Source organism: Polyodon spathula, chromosome 10, assembly GCF_017654505.1.
Source record: "Polyodon spathula isolate WHYD16114869_AA chromosome 10, ASM1765450v1, whole genome shotgun sequence".
NCBI classification, from domain to species: domain Eukaryota; kingdom Metazoa; phylum Chordata; class Actinopteri; order Acipenseriformes; family Polyodontidae; genus Polyodon; species Polyodon spathula.
The window spans coordinates 10,216,438-10,229,424 of NC_054543.1; the positions used below are offsets into that span (position 1 = coordinate 10,216,438).

At 36.3% G+C, this 12,987-nt stretch overlaps 1 protein-coding gene across 3 annotated transcripts; it reads right to left on the minus strand.

The window, feature by feature from the left end:
- Nucleotides 1–1,894: 1,894 nt before the first annotated feature.
- Nucleotides 1,895–12,171, minus strand: LOC121321808 (erlin-1-like). Of its 3 annotated transcripts, none has more exons than XM_041261020.1 (12): nt 12,088–12,171; nt 10,386–10,511; nt 9,295–9,376; nt 8,996–9,042; nt 8,564–8,625; nt 7,298–7,423; nt 7,059–7,132; nt 6,515–6,573; nt 6,088–6,179; nt 5,341–5,430; nt 4,902–4,981; nt 1,895–4,800 (listed from the first exon to the last, which is right to left on the minus strand). In XM_041261020.1, exons 2-12 carry the CDS (start codon nt 10,496–10,498, stop codon nt 4,585–4,587), a joined length of 1,041 nt encoding a protein of 346 aa, XP_041116954.1. In that variant the 5' UTR covers nt 10,499–10,511; nt 12,088–12,171; the 3' UTR covers nt 1,895–4,584. The 3 variants fall into 3 exon arrangements, with proteins under 3 accessions (XP_041116954.1, XP_041116953.1, XP_041116956.1); XM_041261019.1 differs by having other exon boundaries at nt 12,070–12,161; XM_041261022.1 differs by lacking the exon at nt 12,088–12,171 and adding an exon at nt 10,635–10,756.
- Between the last annotated feature and the right edge of the window lie 816 nt (nt 12,172–12,987).

Genomic DNA, 12,987 nt, shown 5'->3' on the forward strand with positions numbered 1-12,987 from the left:
GAGGTTTAAAATAGGGGTGAAAAAGAATTTTAGGGATTTTTAAGCTTTAAAACATTCCCAGAGCCAGAGCGGCTGTGAGATAAGATGTGTGAGATAGTCTGTTCTTGTGCATCCAGAATGAGTTCCCAGTGCAACAAATGGATAAATTCTTTATCAGGGAGCTGCCATAAAGACATTCTGACAAAGAAAGCAATCATGTTTATGTAGGGCACAGTTGAAGCAACAGACAGTAGAGGCTCTTGGTTTAATCTGGCTGAATAGGCATGGTGCCTTGACATTTTTAACATCAATGCATTCAGTTTTACAGGTTTCTCCCATGATATGATGAGAGAAGCTGTTACATTCCCCACACACACACACACTTTGAGAAATATAACACACTGTGTGACTGTGATTGATTTGCAAAAAAGAGATCGAGTCACACAACCGACATGTAAAAAGAAAACCAACTAAGTGAACACCAAAAACAAGGTCATTCTTTTTTTGATTGACCACACTCATATTAGCTGGCTGAGAATAACAGAAGACAATTATAATGCGAAGTGTATTTTAAAACCACGTGAGTCAGTCAGAATGACAACCAAAAATCACGTGGGCCTTGGTTCTTTAGTGCTTATTTCACAGGTATCTCACCTGTGTGGAAAGGCAATGTTAGGCTACATAGAGTGTCAATTTACATCTTGTTCCTCTGACTGGTCTAGCCAGTCTAACATTCAAACTGCATCCCCAATGAGTGACAGGCCCCACAACTCCTCCATACCGGAGGTAACAGATGTGGCGTTAGAGCTAGTGCTCAATACTCCCACGTTTGCATTACTGTGGTGACTGATACTAGAAACACCAATGCATTTCTCCAGGTTCCTGTCCTTGAACACATCATTGGGTTTGGATACATCCTGCTGCAGTAAGCTGAGCTGGCATCAAGGCTTCTGGTGGAAACCATCAGCTGGCAGGAAACACAATAACACTGAACACCAGTCCTAAACAAAAACTCAACGCAGGGGAGAGTTTGAGGTTCTGTCCAGGGATCAAAGAAAGTAAGGACGAATACGCATAATAAAATAAACAATGTTGTACAATCATTCCTCATTTAAAAAAATGGAATAAGGGGGCTTCCGAGTGGCACATCTGGTAAAGGCACTGAGGTTGGCCATGTGACCTTGGCTCCCCACGCACCAGCGACTCCTGTAGTCTTGGCCAGGTGCCTGCGGGCTTGCTGAAAGCTGCATTGTCCTCTGACACTGTAGCTCTGATGTGGCTGCACAGTGAATCTGTAGTGTGAAAAAAGCGGTCAGCTGACGAGTTAATCACTTTTTCCCCCCAAAGCCAGCTCTTTCTTGTGACTTTACTTTCTGACAAAGGATGAAGCAAACATGGTTTTATTGGAGAACTCCAATATGGTACAATAAATTAAATGGGATTACTTCAAATTACCATCCTGGCACAGGTAACACAAATAAACATGTACCTTGTACTAATTGAACATAAGTTGTGTGCCTTTTTTTAACCCAGTTCATGCTTAGATTTTTTTTGTTTTACCATTTATACTGCAGCAATCCTTTCTGAATACAGAATATCAACTATTTAAAACTCCATCTTAAGAAAATATGTTCAAGCACTGCCCTCTTGTGGCTAAATTACAAACCACAGCCCCAGAACATAAAGTGAAAACAGATGTTAAAAAAAGAACAATTGTTCCTAATTCTTCAGTGTAATTTTATCTAAAATGCCAAAATAGTGAACAACCTTAAACACAGACCCAATTAAATCCATTTTAAACCAATAATTTTCCAAGGCTTGACATAAAATTAACCTACATTCGATAGAATCAAACAATACAGGCAATGCAACTGTTGAATTCATGCAGACTAAAAGCAAAATATCTCAGAGGTTATAGTGGTATCAAAATAGGTTTTATTTGTGGTGACAACTGCAAAAATGCTTGTAAATTTTGCATATAAATTCTTAAATACAGAGATTGCATCATGAATTATATAAAGTAACATTCACAATTTGTTTTCTTCCAATTTACCAGGAAGAGAGGGAAAGTAAGGTGGTAGCATTAGATCACATTTCTGGGATTAACCCTACACTCGGATTTGTGACGTACAGCATCACATTTTACAAGAGGAATTACTGATAAGGAAATTTACACAAAATAAACAATGGGCTTTAAGGAAGAAAGAGTTTGCAAAGTAGTTCATCTTTATCTCAGTGTGTGGGTGTGTAGTGGGGGCCTGCATATGATAAGCCAACAACTCATGCAAATTCTAAAAAGAAATGAGCATGGTTAATTTTACCAATGTATTCCAGTTTAATTTTAAAACATATGCACTGTTGTATTGATTCAAATGAAACTGCATGGCTAGAAAGGTTCACTCTCCAGTTTCCACCAAACATATGTCTGAAACAATCTTCTTTTCCAGCTGTCAGTATTGCCATGCTCAGAGACACGCTTTTTGAGATCACGCATTCATTGTCTGACCTGCATTTAATTAGAATCCTGCACTTCAAATTAACATGGGATGTTGATGGGCAAGAGGGTGAAAATCTTCCATCCAAGAATGCCTTGTAATGTGCCATGAGTAGAGTGAATTAATCTGGTTGGTGGAAAGGCAGATATCCTCTTTACACTACCAAAATAAAGCACAACAATCACATTCAAAGTCCATGGAAATCAGTTTCAACATGTGTTGAACAGGCATTATTTAGGTAGCGTGGATAGGGAAAGAAAATAACAAGCAAGTAGGTCTCTATTCTCATCTTCTCAGTCATTTGTTAATTTTAAAGAACATACCAAAGGTGATTCAAGGAAATAACTGAAATAGCTGACATAGCAAAATCTTCATTATAGGTTTGTAAAATAAATGTATCATTGTTCCTGTTACTTTTGTCTTTCACGTCAATGGATTCAAAATCTAAATATATAAAGCATTCCGCAGCTCTCCAAAACAATACCATTAAATTTTTAACTTGGTTTTAGGCAGTTGTGAATGCTTCAGATTAAAATACTGTACCAGCTCTCCATACAGCTATTCCATTTCCAGTTAATACACAAAACAAAGACTGCATGGAGATATTGAAACTAACTGGGGAGCTTTTAACACATCATACTGTAATTTCAGTGGGTTTGTTCACTTTCCTTACAAATATGCGCATAGCCATATACACACGCAAGTCACCTTTTTCTTGCTTGAAAGGGCATAGGTCAGTATGTTAGACCAACTACACAAGATTTTATTTTGTAATGAAGGTATAAGCATAAAGAAAAACTGTTACTTTAATCTGGTAATAGTCTTGTGCTGGCATAACATCAATTAAAAAAAAAAAAAAAAAAAAAAAAAAAAAAAACTAGTAAGGATAAATGAATCCAACCTGACAATGTTATTTAAAGTAATTAATTTTGAAAATCTTAAATTGGACAACTCTTAGGAGTAGGCTGTTAGTAACAAGAAATTAGTAAGCAAGAAATTTTAACAAGCAGTAGCGCTTGTTACGAAACTTGAAGTTCTCTAAAATATATGTAGCCTTTTTCAAATATGACCATTATAAACACAAGATATTTCATTCTATGTTTTTAAATGAATATCACAGAATTATTTGTTGCCCAGTTACACAAACTGTATAGCTGTCATGAAATGTTAATCTTTGGACTATTTCTTTTCAAAGGAATTATTATTATTATTATTATTATTATTATTATTATTATTATTATTATTATTATTATTATTATTATTATTATCTGGAAATGCAATAGCAGTAACTTATTTCTTTAGTCTTAAAACAGGAACCCCACATATCACAGTTCATATTAGGTGTACCTAGGCTAGCAACCCCTGTGGCATGGCCCCACCTCACCTTCAATACATTACCAATGAGGTATAAAGTCACACTTGAAAACAGAAAATTGAATTAATATAAAAGTCACTTGTTCAAATTTGTTTGCACCAAACACTCTTAAACTTACATTTGCAAATTCATTCAGAGCTTTTAAAAACTCAGCATCAGTAAAATTACTCAAGAAAGAACACCATTCCAGTCAAGCACTAAGAATAACATGGAAAAAAAAAGCATTTACACCACTTTTTGTTTACAGGTCGTATTTCCTAGCTTTAGAAAGAAATTCTGTAAAGAACCTTAAGTTTAACCCCAAATCCCTTTTGAAAATATGTATAGAAATGCTAGCCTAAACTGAGAAAAGCTGTGTAAAAAAGCATGCACCTTCTTGTAGCAATTAGTTTAAATTTTATCCAAGTGCTTTTCATCTGATTTAAAAAAAGTGTTAATTTTTTCTTATTAAAAAACAAAACAAAAAAAGATGGTAGATGTGTCTTTAGGCATCCCTGTTATAATGCAGCAGTATTCAAGGCAGGATTTGTAGGTATTTGATCTGAAAACTAGACTGTAGATTTACAAACCATTTTTTAGATGCAAATGGTCTGCTTTATAAAACCTGCAGTCCTTTCATATTCCACTGGTAAATGTCAGAGCTAAAGCGCACCAAACATACCTTTTTTTATTACAAAACAAAAAAAAGCATGCCACACAATCTATCCACCAAATGTCAAGCAGCCAGATCTTCTGTTACCCTCCCTTTGAATCAGTACGATGTGCTTTCTTTGTTTTTTTTGCCTTTCCTAGCAATTCCAGAAGATCAGCATCCTCTTCATCCTCAATCCTGTGCTGAACGGCACTGTTATCCACAAACATGTCTGGGATGTCATGGCCAAAATAAACCTTACTGTTAGCAGCAATCGCCTGGTATTTCATGAGCTCAAGATATTCCGGGGTTAGTTTCAACTGCATGGAGAGAAAAGTACAATAAATAAGGTCAAATGAAACATTGTCTTTGTAAAAGAAGTTAAGCTGAAAAAAAGTTTCTAGTTGTGTAAAAGTATTACTGCGTTTGCTTGGGCGGTTTTTTCCGCAGTGTAGTACTCTGCATCTGCTTTGGCCTTTTCTTTCGCCAAGAATGCTGCATCTGTATTTCAAAAACAATGAATATTGCATGGTAATATCATAAAATAGCCAGTGGATAAAATTGATAAATAGTCCAAATATTTTATGTCAAATTATTATTCCCAGGGAACACTTCCACAAAATGCAAATTGGTTGAAACAGCATCGCATTATGATTTATTTAATCAATTCTTAGTTTAACTGCTTATATCCTAAACTATCCCATCCTTTTTATTTACCTAGCTTATTCTTCCCTCTTGGCATAAATGTTCAGGGACAGCTTTAAGTCAGTTAGAGCAACCTTAATTCACACTAAAATGAGTTACCGATTATAAAAGAAAGTTAAGCATAAAATTAAAAAAAAACAATAAATAATAAATACCTTCTATTTCAGAAATCTTTTTCTCAGTTTCTTTTTCCATCATTTTTTGCTGGAAGTGAATTTCAGAAACTTGTGCAACCTTCTGTGCCTCTGTGTATAAAACAGGACAACGTTTCAGTGAAAAATAGTGTTATGAACACATTAAACATACATCTGACTAACTGGTTTCTAACTGTTGGTGTCAAAAGTAGAAGAATTAGGGAACCTACAAAACCTAACATGAAATTCAGTTTGTATCTGCTCTGCAGTAAGTCCCAACAAAGGATCAAGAAAAGCATTAGCAGTAGGGATGTTCCGATTAACAGATTATTCGAAACGATTCATCAACTAAAGCGTTGATCACAGATTAAAAAAAATAATAATTTAAATCATGCATTCTGGGTAGAAAGAGAAATGCATGCTGCTATTTAGGGGTGTGCTGATTTAAAGCTCTCTCTCTCTCCCTGGAAGTGGTCTGACACTGTGGTTTTAAGCGTCTATAAAAGTCACAATTGCTACGGATGTATATACGTATTTGGAACTGGAATGTTTATCTCTGTTGATTTAAATGATTGCCAAACATGTGTCTGCAAAGCTAGTTGTCTGCATTGTAACCAGCTGTGGTGAACACAGTAAAATCCAGCGTGGCGCATTTATCCCGACCAACATAAACTGTTGATTTCGTTATAAATCTCAGTATTTGTTTCCGTGTTTCAAACAAAAATGTGAATCAAGTGACCGCCCAGTGACAGTTCAGCTGTTCTTTACCTATAATAGCTTTCTTCCGTTCGGTTTCGGCTTCCTTCTCCACGACTTTTTGGGTCTGTACAGAAACAAGCAACTTCGTCTTCTCAGCTTCCCTAATAAGAAAACAAGATTTACTGCAGGGAATTGGTCCCTCACTCAGACTGCTTTCTTACTAAATCAGTTGTTCTGCATTGGTAGCAAATAGATATCACTTAGGGTACCACTTCAATTGTATGACAGCTTGATTTTTACAATGTTTTCTATTTTGAAGAGAGGATGAATAGCTTTCCAGAGACACCAATACATTAAACAAGCCATGTTGTTTGAGTGAGGTGAAATAGGCAACGATTGACCCATACTCAGCCATTGTTTTTCTTGTTGGCCAGTGTACTGTACACTCACATATTGTGTATGTTTAGGTTCCAATTAAGATTAACAGCTGACTCACATTAGTTCAAAATTTCTTCTGATAGTCTCTGGGATTTTTGGCTTTGTAACACGAACTGCCTAAAGAAAAAAAAACAAAAAAAACAAAGAAAAACGCATATCATTATTACAGAAATTACACAGGGGAGTTCTTGTATCCCAGTAAGGGTTGGAATGGGAATTCACAGTCGTGATCATCATGGAAAACATTCCCCTTTTTTCTGCAATGGAAACTTTTCATGTTTGGGAAGCAAATGTCAGTTTTTATGTCTCATCTGAAAACGTTACCATGTAGTGCCTCTATAAACCATACTGGAGCAGTATTTCGATTATCACTGGACCTGATTAACTTTATTCAAAGCTTTACAGATATGATAACCAACCCTTACCAATTGGGGTTATTTCAACACAACCTAAAACTCAGAATCAGCAAGAGCACAATTCCATGATCCTCTACTAAACAGTGTTTTAATGTTTAACAAATATTTGGACCCCAGTTTAAAAAATGTTATTAAAGGAATACTTTGGCAAGATTTTAGCATAGGATATTAGGGATATGATCCTACCTGAATTGTTAGACCTGGTGCCATAGCATTCAGGTCCTTTTGTAGTGCCAGCTTTAGATTTTCATCAATAATATCTGTAACAATAAGAGCATTAAATATACAGTACCCACTACAGAATCGTGTTGCCTGCCTTTGTCTTTAGAAATCATTGTGCCCCATCTCTGCTTCTTTCTATACTACACCATGAAGTAAAATATCATCCTTTACCCATCCCACTCAGTAATGCCTAAAACACTTACCAAACAACTCAATGTAAACTTCCTGGAGGGTATGGACACTGCAAAACTGATTGAGCTCATGGTGAATCTTGTTGAAGATCAATGTCTTGTCATAGTCTGCTGTGTAGTTCCTCACAATGTCTACAGCTAAACATAAAGAGAGCATGAGTTGAAACATCACAATCACTAAATATACAGTTATTTAGAAACAAAGACTGACTATACCAGTGGTACTCAACTCTGACCCTTGAGATCTAGTCCAGTCCTGGTCTTTATTCTAAGCAGGTCTTACATTTGTTAATTGCCTCTTAACAGCTTCAATTATAGAACCTGCTTGGAGCAAAAACCTGGACTGGATTTGATCTCGAGGGCCAGAGTTGAGTACCACTGCTGTATACTGTATGAACGTTTTGTCCTTGACCTTGTGAGAGTGTAAAATAATTCTGTGTGGTCTTCTCTGTTCAGTATATGGTCACTGTGTAATGAATGGACTGATATTGTCAACTCTGTTAGTCTACCAAACACTGTGCAGCACTGTATGGGAGGCAGGGTAAATATAATCTTGTGTCCATGCATAACCATATGCGAAAAAAGAAAAAACAACATTCAACAATATAACTAGTTGGAGACACCAAATGATGGACAAGAGGATTTTAGGACCACCACAAGCCATTACGGGTCATGCAGTGGACCTATTCTGGTTATATTGCATTTACAGCTTCATATGGAGACCACTGATCACTCACTAGCTCCTAAAGCAGGGGACTCCAACCCTGGTCCTGGAGAGCTACTGTGACTGCTGTTTTGTGTTTAACCAATCTGTTACTTAACTGAACACACTATTGGCTTAATTAGTCAAGATTAACAGGTGTTCCAGATCTTTAGCCACTGATGATGTAAAGACACCTATAAAACCTGCTGGATAGGGCTCTCCACGACCAGGGTTGGAGACCCCTGCCCTAATATTTTCATTTCAACACCTACATATTTGGCCTGCACTGCATGTCAATGTTCTGTATGCCATAGCTATTGTTTAGCATTCTTATTTTCTCACATAAATGAAGGGCAAGCTTGTCCAAATATTTTACTATAACAATCCAATTTGGGATCATAAGCTTTCAGTTAACAAATAATCTTTACAATAAATTACACTCTGTGTGCTTTAATCCATGTCAACTGAATATATACAGAGAAGTCATTAGGCATGCAAGTGAATGTGACCCCTACACAAAACAACCCACTAAGAAAAGCCACGAAAGAGGTTGTCAAAGCAGCTTTATTGTTTACCTGCAGATGGAACCAGCATATTGACCACCTCTATTCTGTCGAAGTAGATCATGACGCCCCCACTGTTGACGTGGGGGAGGACGACGAAAAACAACACAGATGTAATTATACTATTAATATCAACATTAAAAAAATATGGTAGAGGACTTCTTTTTTTTCTACTGCATTACAGAAAGATAAATGTATGTGAATAAAAAGGTATTGAACTTTGTTTAAAACACTGCTTACCCATCCTCAACATTAAAATATTGTTGCTCTTTTGGGGAATGACTGCAATCACACAGTCTTACGAGTCAACACTGGTTCGCTGCTTTACCCACCAGAAGTGAAGGGACTCTGGATCAGGCATCCCACATACAGCATACCTCTTTTAAACAACCCCTGCCCCTTTAGAACATTATAAAGGATACAAGAATAGGCTGGAATACATACCTTGTCCCACAAGGCACATTTTTTATTTCATCAGTTTGTAGTGTTGTCTAGGAAATACAAAATGACACAATCCGTTGCATATAAAGTGATAATGGTAATAATTAAAATTGTATTACTGCATTATCATCCATCTAGTATTTAAAAACATTTTATTAAGCTTTAAAAAAAAAAATGTAATTTTTATGGACAACTAAATATAAAGTATCCTTCCACAGAAACATGTCCATTTCTTTTTAATAGAATTTGTTTTTTAAATATACATACTCAACAATTGTTAATGGAAAGGAAGTACCACTTACCTGAACAGATCTGTATGTTGTAATAAATGGAAGCATAATATGAAAGCCTGGACCATTTGGAGTACTCAGCAAAGCACCACCTCTGTAACAGAATATAATGAGTACTTAAAAAGCATTTATTAGCTAAAACTGCTACTCTACTGTAACCTTTTAAAGTTGATTTTAACACAGGCATCATTACTTAACAGATCTGTGGCAGTTACAGATCGTTCAGAACCTGAGCCCTCAAATCAAAACCTAGGCTCTGCACTTTCTTTTCTACATGCTTAGTATCTATACATCGAATACGGTTGGAATATAAATTATATGCAATATTTGCAAAGATGAGGTATATTAAAAAAAAAAAACAGTAGTTCTGTTTTTCAATGAAGCAAAGCTTGGATTGCAGGATTTGAACTCATTTCTGAATGGACTGTCACCTTTAGTAGTCATTTTCTGGTGTTAATTTTTAACTAGTTTATATAATCTCTTATTTTACAGGTAATCCATAAACAAAAAACAACTGTCCTAAAAATACCAACAGAACATTAGGCTCAACATTTATCATTAATAAAAAAAAAATAAAGTAAAGCATCATGCACAGAATAACTGGGTGCACACAGACAAAATAAATGTATCTACCTTACACTTAGGATTTGAAATCTGCATCCAACACATTAGACTGGCAATTATAGCAGTATGAAACAAATGCATAGTGCAAGCATGTGTATCAAATATTCTATAAGTTACTCTTAAACGGAGCATCTAAACCATCCTAAAATGGTTTCTGAATACCGAATATATTCCAGAATTGTGCACAACAGCCTTGAGTTTCATTTTCTCATGTTTAAATTTTAATGCATTCCACATATATCTCATACGACACTGTGTACACCGTGCTTCCAATTGTATCTCTGTTGCATTACAACACTGTAGCTTGCCTCAAATGACTGTCAAACTGGTTTGGTTTGTTTATTTTGACCAACAGGTTCTATGGATTTGATAACAGACTTAATGAGTAACACTTTGTTTAAATCAAGGGAAGGATACCTATAGGAATGGATTTTGCATGCGTGTCGCATTGGAATTTTGCATACAATTAGAAGCTTTACCTATAATAAACTGCAAGATGTCCCTCTTCAATCTTGTGTATAGAAGAATGAAGAAGAAGAGCAATCACCCCCATGACAGTAGCCACTACTGCTCCTACATGGGCCATTGTCATCCTTACTGGTTATCTGTTGAAGACATACATACACACATATTCAAACATTCTTTAAGGAACATACAGATCAGCATTTTTTGTTTCAAGGTGAACAACATTCACCTTTAATTAAAAAAAAAAAAAAAAAAACATTTACTGGCTGGCATTGGCAGATGGCCGCTTCAGTGGTCAGAGGTTTTACAGCCTCCAGCAACACAGACGTGACACAGGAAACTGTTCCCATCCATCACAAAGTAGCAGTTCCTTGGTTATTTGAATTAATACGGGTTTCCTGCATTCCCGCATCCTGCATTAAGTTTAAAAGGTCAATCCATGCCAGACAGAATATGATGAAAAGCGCTGTTTACTACTGTTGCCAAAGTTTTTATCACTGAACCCACCCAATTGCAGATCTGCTGGGAAAAGCGGGTTTAAACCTGTGAAAGCAGGAGTCTTACAGTTGCACAATTTAACATTGACATGCGGTAGGATAATTATGTATAAATAGCATAGGGCATCTCAATCTCCAATAAGCACAATGGAAACGTGTACATTTTGAGGCTGAACTGTGAAACGTCATACAGAAACTTGCACAAACAACACTTGTACATGATTTGTCATACTTACCACCATCTGTAAGTTTTAAAATGACAGTCAAAATAAATTGCAACAGATTCCTAGCCAGAACCTCCCATTTACAGTAAATGCCATCTCCCCTAATGCTACTTATCATAAACATATTTTTTAAATGACCTAACGAGTTTCAACAACCAGATCCTTGGTAAATCTGCTCTGAACTGATTAGACTTATCGCAGTATGCGCAAGTCCCACCTGGGTTTGTGGGATTTTAGCATCTGCGATATTAGTATTTATTCATATTTTACTCCAATTTGTATCATGTTGTAAAAATATATATATATAGAAGAGTTCAAACCCAAATTGTATAACACTAGGCAACCACGTGTGACCACTAATTTGCGTGAGCCAGCGTAACTGTAAATGATTCACACGATTGGCCTGTCCCTATCTGTTACGTCAAAGACAAGCTCTGTTTAAAGTATTCACAAGACAAAACATTTGCATGCATGCAAAAATTCGGTTTGGTTTTCCACTTCCCATTCTATTGCAATTTAAGAAACATAAAGTAAAACATAGCGCTCTATGTGTACAATTATAAAAAACGTAGAAATTAATTATACATGTAAAATAAATAAATACATAAATAAATTAAAATAACAACAACAGTTAACTGAAACAGTAGCCGTCATTCAATTCGTGTCCAAATATATCCTGCTAAACTGCACTGCACGCCAAACTACATTGCCGTCTGATGTCGAAGTACTACACTTTGAACAGCGAGATCCCCGACTGGTAATAGCAAAACTGTGGCAGCCCCTGCTAACGACAAGAACTACACCGCTAACATACCTGCTGCACTCGTTACAAGGTACATAGTGCGCAGGAGGAGTAACAAATACCTAGTATTGATTTCAGTGGTTAACTCACAGTTTTGCACAACCACATCCAAAACACCACTGATAACTTGGCTTAAGAAGCTTCAGGACCTCATTTGGTTACCAAATAAACTCACCAATTTCCAAAACAGTACCTTCTTGTATGCGTAATGAAATAATCGAAACTCCTGCTATCCATACCACTCAACACCAGCCATTGCAGGTTGCACTGGACTCTGCACTTCCGGGGGAAATGGCGAGTGAAATGTTAAAGTACGACACCCATTAAAGGGGAGAGAAGATGAGCTATTTTCGTATGACGATGGAAATGTTATACGTGTACAAGCCATCAACTAGTACGGTTTTCTTTTTTTTGAAGTGCATTCTGCAGATATTAAAGTGTGTTAAATGGGAGATCTCTGTGTTGTGAGGTGCTAGTATAAACAGTGTAACATGTACAAACAGTGCTAAGTTCTAATACTTATCTTTATTGTGTTATAAAGACAAGTTACTTCTAATATTATTCAGTGTTGCTGTTAATGTTGGACTGGGTTTTTGCCAATCTCATGTTTATACAGCAGTTCTGTAGTTTAAGCAGTTGGAATGGCTTTTCTGTTTTAATGGTGAGAAAAAAATGTAGCACAACCTAGACTATACAATTTGCATGCCAAAAACACACTACAGTAAACATGGAACATTATTGTTTTTGGCATCAACATTTGAGTGAAAGCAAGCAAGTCCTATCTGATTTGCACATGATGTAAAAGAATAAAAGACGCTGAAGATAAAATTGAGACCTGCTAAAAAATCATGGGGCCAATTTTCCAACACCACTTGAGGATATGCAGCCCCAAAGTTGAATTGAATCTCCTTCATGCTTAGTTGTTGGCTTCAGTTGTTCCTCATCTCACATACCATTTTCAATTAGATCCAGATAACTGAAACTTTGTCTGTCCAAAGCACCTTTGACCATTGTTCCATGGTAAATTCTGGTGAACATTTTAGCCTTTTAGTCTTGTTCCCCTTTCTTAACAGCTGTTTTCTTACTGCAACAC

What these genes read in the sequence shown, in the direction of transcription:
- LOC121321808 (XM_041261020.1), bottom strand. Translation starts at nt 10,498, where the DNA reads ATGACAATGGCCCATGTAGGAGCAGTAGTGGCTACTGTCATGGGGGTG. An exon ending in CAACATACAGATCTGTTCAG is followed by an intron (nt 9,043 to 9,294) that starts GTAAGTGGTACT and finishes TGTATTTCCTAG; the next exon opens with ACAACACTACAAACTGATGA. An exon ending in ACGGAAGAAAGCTATTATAG is followed by an intron (nt 5,431 to 6,087) that starts GTAAAGAACAGC and finishes TTTTATACACAG; the next exon opens with AGGCACAGAAGGTTGCACAA.